General features: G+C 35.2%; 1 protein-coding gene across 1 annotated transcript in view; it reads right to left on the bottom strand.

The window, feature by feature from the left end:
- Positions 1-9,472, bottom strand: part of GABRA2 (gamma-aminobutyric acid (GABA) A receptor, alpha 2) — a 99,420-nt gene that overhangs the window by 26,842 nt on the left and 63,106 nt on the right. The window contains exon 8 of the mRNA XM_004681316.2: positions 8,142-8,294. Within this exon, the coding sequence (XP_004681373.1) occupies positions 8,142-8,294 (153 nt within the window). The remainder of the gene's footprint in view (positions 1-8,141; positions 8,295-9,472) is intronic.

The following is a 9,472-nucleotide window of genomic DNA, read 5'->3' as shown; positions in this document are numbered from 1 at the left end:
GTACTTTGGTCTAGCCAGGTAATAATGAGATTTAAGATAGGTGGTTTGATTTCTCTCCTAGCAGTTCAACTTGCTTCAGAGCTTCTTGAGAGTTGGGAACTGAGACTAAGAGACTAGTACACCATGCCAATGTCCTAGATCCCTAATGAAAACTCAGAATACCAAGGTACAGGTGAGTTTTCGCTACTGTCAGTTCTCTGTGGGTGTCATCACACATCAACACCAGGATAGTAAACATTCCTGTGTCTGCATTTGGAGATTTTTCTTTATTATACTCTATGTGCTTCTTCTCTTGGCTGATTTTAATCTGTATCCTTTCCATGTAATAAACCATAGCTGTGAAAATAACAATATTTTTTTGTTGTTGTTCTAGACATATCTTTATTAAAATCTGAATAAAGGATCTTCTGCAAGCTATTTTTCTCTTGTGATACAGTTACCCTTCCCTAACTATACCCTCCCTTACCTTTAAGAAGAAGAAAATATATATATATATATAGCAAAAGGTGATGCATGTTGTTGATTATAAAAATCTACAGTTCTAATCATAAAAAATCATTTCTAATGTGTTTTAATTATTTCTGAAGGACTGGATTACTTGTCAGTCAATTGCGTAGCATGTCAGTGGAAATACACATAATCATAACTAACTATAAAGTATTTAAAGTATAATACATTCATTCTTCAAGTTTCCACATTTAAAACAAAAATGCATGGGGCAGAAAATAATAAATAAAAGATAAAACTGAATCAGTTAATAAGAAAACAGAAGCGTTCCAAAAAGAAAATAAGTCAGACCAGAATTTCTCATGTTCATTGCCATCAGCTTTCCTGATCTATCAAGTCTGAGGATGATCTGGGGAACCCTCTGTACTGTAGCAGGATCACAGTAAAGCAAGCCTTAACAATGTGTCCCCTATAACCTCTATAGGTTATATATATATAGCACAATATATGGTTTTTATTTATTTCTTGCCCAACATCCAGCCAACCCTCTTTTGAAAACAGCACTCTGATTTGCTGACCACCTTGCCTCTATATGGTTACAGTCCTGCTAACCTAACTCCTATAGCAGCCACAAACACACATGTCTATCCACCTGTTTCTCTATAAACCTAACAATTAAATGATTATCATTTGCTGATTTACAATATCAGAGGTATTAAACACAAGAAGAGAGACAGGCATTTTTTTATTATTATTATAAAATCTGGTCATGAAAGACACCTCTGTCTCTGTTCATTTTTAATTTTTCCATTAAAACGATGTGCTCATCCATGTGGAAAGAGTCATATTGCTATCTTAGAAAAAAAAAACTCACTCAGAAATATATGCATGTAACTAATATGCATGTAATTACTAATTATTCAGATATGTGTCTCACAATGAAGTCTAATATAGTCATTATTTAAACTATTTTATGATAGTTCCTGTTATATGCTGTTATGGAAAGAATGCTTTTCCCTTTTCATCAATTGCTATTATGCTGGAAACCTGTGTATCTTATGTGCTATGTGGTTCTAAATATTTTTTTAAGATTTACTTATTTATGCATACAGAACTGGGGTATAGGCCAGAAGGCCAGGGAAAGTGAGAGTAGTCACCGGAGACAGAATGGGGAGCAGAACAGGCAGGTTGACTGAAATAAACAATTAAGGGGAGCAGTGGGCCAGCCAGGAGAGGTCTGCTGGGCCATGTGGGTCACCTCTGGGGCTGGGGATTGAACCTGCACTGAAGCTCTGGCTCTCTTGCAGTACTGTGCTTTAGCTTATTGTGCCACCAGCGAGGACCTGGTTCTATTTTAATAAAAATTATTTTTTAAAAAAGATTTATTTACTTATGCATACAAGAACTGGGGTACAGGCCAGCAGTCTGGGGTGAGAGCATTCACCAGACAGCATGGATAGCAGAGCAGCCAGAGCTACTGAAATACACTGTTGAGGGGAGCAGTGGATAGGTTAGGAGAGGTTTGCCATGCCACATGGGTCACCTCCCTGGTTGGGGATTGAACTCATGCTGCTGTGGCTATGGATAGCTTCATAGTGCTGTGATTTAAACCACTGTGCCACCAGGGAGGGCTCAACAAGTTATTTCTGTGAACTTATAGTTAAATTATTTTTGTATACTAATTTTTGTATTTGTGGGATGGAAATCAATAAACACTTGGTAGGGCCCACAACATCCTAGACATTCCTCTAGGTCCAACAGTTTAAAAAAAAGAAAAGTCGTGAAAATAATTGTTCTTGAAGATCAAAGTCTAGTGGAAGATACAAAATTTTTTTTTTCTATAAAATGTTGAGGGATTATATTTGCAATGGAGAAAAAAATAGGGGAACAACACAGTCAGGATTTGGGAGCACTTCACAATTTTAAGTTAGTCATGTAAGCCTCTTTGAAAATAAAATAATTGAGAAAAATCCCTAAGGAGATAAAAGAGTTACTGAAATATTAGGAAGTTAACTGCAAGCAGAACAAAACAGACAAAGCTGGTAGATAACTGCCTGTTATGTTCACAGGATAAGGAGGATGTTATCATCGATATTAGGGTAAGGGTGGGAAATAGAAACAGTACCAAAGTTGAGCATAAAGAGGAAGGGAGTGCATACTGCTGACATTTACTAACTTCTGAAGAGTCTCTGACTTGCACTCTAGTTATTACTGGTGAGCCGGTGAATGTTCTGCAGTATGTGTGTGACATGATCTCATTTACATTTTGAAAAGATCAGTCTGACTACTATGTTGAAAACATACTTCCACACAATGGAAACAAGAGACAGCAAAGAATCTATTGCAGTGTCATGGACTTAAAGCTTACATCCTTCCAAAATTCACATATCAGAGGCCAAAATCCTACTGTGGCTATATTTGGAGATGAGGTTTCTAATACATTAGTTAAAATTAACTGAGGCCATAACAGTGACACCAGATTTAACAGGTTTAATCTTTTTATAGTAAGACATATCAAAGTGTTCTTGCTGTGTATGAGTGTGAGTGTGTGTGTGTACACGCGTACAAGCAAACTAAGTCAGTAGTCAAGGAGAGGTATATTGGTAGCTCAGTCTGGGACATAAACAAGGTTAAAGGTAGACTACATGTTGAGAAGAGGAAGAAGAAATGTTCCATTTTGTTCATATTGAAAGGCAAATCAAGAAAATGTAGCTATTAACAACCAAATAAAGAAATTAATTTCAAGATAAAATTCCCCACTGAGTAAGAAGATGCACTCTGTCAAAGGATGCTCAGCCAGGTCAAGTCATTTTATGTGAGAATTTGTGAGTGGATTTAACAATGTGGAAGACCTTTACAGGAGTGGTTCTGGTAGTGTGATGGAGACACAAGTTTAATTAAAGTCAACTGGAAAGACCATAGGAAGGGGAAAGGTGGGGGCCAAGTATTGTGAAATAAATAAATTGCTTGTGAGGAAAAGCAAAGAAATGAGGTGGCGGACTAAGGAGTTGGAGTCAAGACAATCTGATTTGAGGACTGGGAAAGTAACACTATCTTTTTCTTTTGGGGATGATTGACATTTAACTAGAGACACAAGTTAGAATTGTTGAAATCAAGTCCTTCAGGAGGTGAAAGGATCATGTTACAATGCACAGGTGGAAGGGCTGTCATTATTTAGAAACATAGTTGAGGGGGAGCTTGTGGGCAAAAGAGGCTGTGGGATTCTAGGAACATTCCTTGATTGCTTCACTTTTCTCATTGACATACGAATCCAGGTCATCATCACAGAACTAAGTGAGATATATTTGGGATTCAAAGAAAGGACAATACAGATGTGAAGAACTGCTTCCTTCTAAAAATTGTTCCCAATTCTCCTTCATTTAGAAACTATTCCAATTTCAAAATTGATTTGACAATTGCCACTTGCTAAGGAATGTACCTGTTTACATGTCATGTTAATCAGTGTGGATCTGTCCATGACAATTATACAGCAGCAATGAGAATGTGACCCATGCCTAACCAGTATGACCCAATAGTGGGGCTTGAAATGAGATGTATGTCTAATACAGTGCTTCTCCTGGAGATCTATATAAGCTCATGATTTATTAATTAAAGTGAAATTAACAAAGACATACAAGCTAGTTGGACTTGGGTTTTACTTCACTACAACTGAAGTATCTTTAACTAAACCTAAACTTCACTTAAACAAGGTAATACAAAATCTTTGATATTCCCTTCACACAAACTCTATACTGATGAGATAATGGCAAAGAAGCTTGATTCCTGCCCAGATCTGTCTTCCCTTGAGATATACAGAGTTCATAATTCCTGAACTATACCATCTCTGTAAATAATTATTGCTATTAAGACTAATATAAGAGCTGACCACCCTTTACATATTTCTCAACATGAAGGAAAAGATTATATACATATATATGTAAATATGTGTGTATATATATATTTATATATATATATAATAGTAATAATGGTAGGACTTAAACACCATAGTATTTACTATCTGCCCAGAATTTTTTTAAATGTGTCATGTATGTATGAATGTATTTGTGTGTTTGTGTATGTGTCAGCATGAGTTTTTATTAATTCCCTACACTACCTCATGACTAATAGTATTATGAGGTACAGAGGTTAAAACTTACCAAAAGTCCTCTAGTTTGATAGTAATATAGCCAACCTTTGAGCCAACATACTCTCCCTTCAGATTATGTGCTCTGAATCATTTTATTACTTCAGAGCAAACAACTATTTTTTTTTACTATAGCAGAAATCAATTATAGCAGAATCAATGAATCCAATATTTAGCCAATCCATAATGTTAGACCACTAACTTATTCAGACAGGATGTCTGTTTCTCAGACTCGCCAATGATGAAACCAAGTTTGATTAATGATATACAAATATATCATTGGAAAGACTTCTAGGAAAGTATATATTAGTGACATACCAAAAGACCTTTTGGTTTTTCCACTTCTTCCTTCCTGTTCCTTAGAGTATGAATATTAAGTTTGGAGGGCCAAACATAATTTTTTTTTTGGTCTATGAAGCAAAACTCCACGCTAAGAATATTAAATACACAATATAAAAAGTGACAGATACCCTTGATGCTGCCTTGGTCTTGGACCACCTACTCATGGACTTACTTCACATATTATAGAAAAGCTATCTCGTATTTTCAAACCACTATATTGTGGGTCCTCTGGTGTAAACAATCAAATTGAATCATGAAAATCTATTGAATTAAGAAAACTGTGCAAACACAAACATATCATTCTACGTATCTAATTATTCTGATATATATGTAAGACAAACAACTAAGATGTTTGCATATTCTAAGGACTCTGCATGCAATATAAAATATTTGAAATCCCTGTACAAACCTACACCCAAAAAGATGTTTTATTTGATTTAGTTTTATTTTGTGGAAAACTCATTTCATATTGAATATAAGATTAAGACAAAAATGTCAGGACATATTTTGTACATATAAACTTAAAAACCCACTCATATATCCTTATGTTCATATATAAACATAGTCACATATTCATATATAAACATCCATAAGTGCAGAGTCATTCGGCTTTACGTAGAGACAAAATTGGCACATTCTTTATAATTAATTCTTATTGAATTGAAATTCTGGATAACATTAAGCAACCAGAAACCATGAATGTCACAAAACAAAATACAAGCACCAAATGAGGTTTTTATATTGTGAGTTCATTGTCTACTAACAGGGGACTTAAAAGCACAAAAACCTGAGGTATAAGGTTAAAAGTTTGCCAACTGCGGCCCTCCCTGGTGGTGCAGCGGGTTAAATAGGTTTGTACAGGGATTTCAAATATTTTATATTGCATGCAGAGTCCTTAGAATATGCACTAAGAAACTAAAGCCACTTCCTCATGAGTTCTATCCCTGCCTGCCCCAGAGGGTGACCACATGGCGTGGCAGACCTCTCCTGAGCTGCCCGCTGCTCCCCTCAGCAGTGTACTTTGACTGTCTGCCTGTTCTGCTCCCCACTCTGTCTCTAATGGCTCTCTTACCCTCTTGATCTCTGGCCTGTACCCCAGTTCTGTATGAATAAATAAATAAATTAAAAAAAAAAAGTTTGCCAACTGCTTTCTTTTTACTATTAGCAAAACAGAGCATCTCCCTCATCATGGAGGGAGCTCCCAACTCCTGAAGTAAGCCAAGGCATGTTTGACTTGGTTTTAGTTCACGGTTGTGTCCTAAAAATCCACATCAATGCTTATAAGTAGGTGCCCAGTTGGCATTTGTTGGTGTTGAATGAATTGGACATGGACACTCAGAGAAAATCAAAGGAGACTTTTATCATCATAGGGTGCACTGGCATTCGCTTTGAAGAAACAGCTTTGGAAAATATCAAACTCAATCTACAACCACAAAATAAATGCCACATACAAAAAAATGATTAGATAAACCCAACACAATGGAGCAAAGTCTGACATGAGGGGTGTACACTCCTCTACCTATTATCCTTTTTTGCTCTGCTTCTTTATTGTATTTCCAGTTATAAAGCCAGACAACAGAGGTTGAGAAATTGACATATATTACTCAGGGCACATTAATTTTTTAAGTATAGTAATTCTTTTACTGGGGTGAGTTACCCACCACAGAAAGCTTAGAGGGTTTCTCTCACTAGCTTGGAAACCTGATCGTGAATTCAGAGAAAGTTAGTGGGGTTGAATCACTGCTTAGGGAACTGCTGAGTATTCGTCAGATGGTGACGTTCAAAATGAGACAGATAACAACAAAAGATGGAATAAGGGTGTAGAATAATGAAACTGGGGAGCTTTCAAATACCATTTCAGTCAGGACACAAGAACTTTGGTTAGTGGATACACACAAACACAGACATTGAACACATGAAAAGAATTATACTGCAAGCTTTACACAGAATATCTCTTAGAGATAATGTCAAGAATGATTTTACCATTCTTAGAAGTGTAAATTTATATAAAAATATGACCTTTCTGTCTTTGAACTTACATTTCAAATAACTCATAAAAAATTTACCAATGCATATATAACCTGTATTGTAAATTATATATACATATATATTGTTTGTCACCAATTTTTAAATACTACATTTGTCATAACTGAGCCTATCAATAGGTAAAACTGTATAACACTAACATATGCTGCTTATTCAAGATCATTATTTTCATTTATTTATTTCTCTTTTATGTCTTGGAATCTTCTGTTGTTTTCTTCTAATATAAGCATTTGCATGATTAATAATATAAAATACCTGTTCTCTTCAGTGCACTATTGTATTTTCCTCATAATCTTTATTAAAATTCCTCATTATATATATAGTTTTATTAAACAAGGATCTCATTATGTATACATATATATAAAATCTCATTTTTTACACACAAAAACTGATTTTAAGACTAAAAATACACAATTATGTGTGTATATGTATGTATATATAACTATGTGTATGTATTTAACATATTTTCTACAGCCAATGTTCTACTGGTATGCATTTAAGTTGTTTCTATAACTTGGTTATTGTACTAAACATGGGGTATATATATTTTTTCAAGTTAGTGATTTTATATTTATATAAATTCTCCATTTCTTAGATTTGCTAAAGGCGTATCAGTTTTGTTGATCTTTTCAAACAACCAACTTTAATCTTGTTAATTCTCTATTTTTCTATACTCTCTAATATTTATTTTTCCCCTACCCTCTATTAGAAAATCAACTTTGTTGTTAAATATACTAATGGGAGTGAATGTGGGGTCATATACATTCTCACTCTCTCCCTCCTTTCTCTTCTCTCTCTCACACACAGTCATCTATTTTTCTTGTCTAGAAACAAAATAAAAATAGAACTAGAAAGCTTAGAAGTATTACACTGTATACCTTAATAGAAAGCCTCTCAGACTGAAAAGCAAAATGATTTAGCAGAAAGAAGTTGGAATGTATTGCTAGGAAATCTGCATACTGTTTATGGCCCATATTAAGACTGTAGTATTGTCAGTGCATTTTACCTTTCTGAGCCTCAGTTTTCTCATTTACAAGGAGAAAACAACACTTCTTGCTACATTCACCACATGTTACTGGTATAGCATCAAGAGAGAGTGCTGTGGAAAATTTGGCATGGGACATAAAGTGCTGCGCATCACAGTGTATAATTATTCACTCACCAAACACCGTTCTTGCAGGCACAGACTCTCTGTTAAGCCAGAATGACACTTGGGAAAGAATGACAGTCATGATACAAGGCAGATATGTCTGAATCACAAAATACCCAATTTTTCTTTTCAAGTGGAAATGCGCTGTCATTACAGTATATTCACCTGAAAGAAAAATTTAAGAAGTTTAAGGAACTGTAACAGTCAATAGTTTGAACATTTTAGAAATGTAAAGGATTAAGTAAAGTGCAGTAATCAAAAAGGAATTATCATATGTGACATGAATATTATATAAGCTTAAAATTACTTCTTAGCATAGCAAGATTATTTACAAGATAATTTCAATATTACCTAGAAATTTGCTTTCCATGTACCATGGTATATTATTTTTTTTCTGCAGGCCATGATTATTTAATAAGGATTACAGATTTCATAAATGCTCATGATCTATACATTGTCTTACAAGTTCACGGTCCTTTCCCCCACTGGTAACCATAAGCCTCTGCTTTGATTTTTCTACTTCAGTCTTCTCTGACACTTTAAAGTGTAGGTCCAGTCTTCAAGACTGATATTCTAGTCCATATTTTCCACTTTTAACCCCAGAATTGTTACCCATTTTAAATCTCTTGCTGTTATATGTCTTCAGTCTGGAAAGTGCTATCTAACTGTTAAAGCTACCTTCCTCTCTGTTGTCTGGGTTTTAATAATTGCCCCATGAAAGACTTATCCACATAGCTGCCTTTTCTCAGAGTAGTGAGGTCTTTAGAAAGAGTAATAGGTCAGTAGTAATTGCCCATAAGTAAAGAGTAGAATAATTTTCAATTATCCAGAATAATAAGGAAAGAATTAGAAAGTTGAGGAAATTGTAAAATTGTTTGAAGGTAAAGTTCATTTTTCTCAGAAGATTTTTTTTTTTTTTTGCATTGAAGGTGTAGGCCAGAGATGCAGGTAAGGTGAGGGGATTCACCAGAGCCCAACTGGGAGCACAGGTGAGCAGAGGTGAAGTCTGCGGGGCCATATGTAGATTATCTCCCTGGCCAGGAATTGAACTCAGGCTATAGAGGTGATAGTGTTGAGATTTAACCCCTAGGTCACCAGGGAGGCCCAGTAAATACTTTTTGAATGCAAAATAGTCTTTAGACTAGTGTTTCTTACACTTCAATGCACACTCCGTGTATCTTCTTGGAATCTTATTAAAACGAAATTCCTGATTAAGTAAGGGGTCAAGCCTCAGATTCTGAATTTCTTAAAAGCTCCCAAGCATAGAGATGCAAATTAAAACCACAATGAGATACCACCTCACCCCAGTGAGAATGGCACATCTTCAAACAACTAGCAACAAC

The sequence above is a fragment of the Condylura cristata genome, unplaced genomic scaffold (assembly GCF_000260355.1).
Source record: "Condylura cristata isolate star-nosed mole 26May11 unplaced genomic scaffold, ConCri1.0 scaffold00012, whole genome shotgun sequence".
In the NCBI taxonomy this organism is placed as follows: domain Eukaryota; kingdom Metazoa; phylum Chordata; class Mammalia; order Eulipotyphla; family Talpidae; genus Condylura; species Condylura cristata.
Note: the sequence above shows the minus strand (reverse complement) of the source record. Positions and strands in the feature narration are given on the sequence as shown.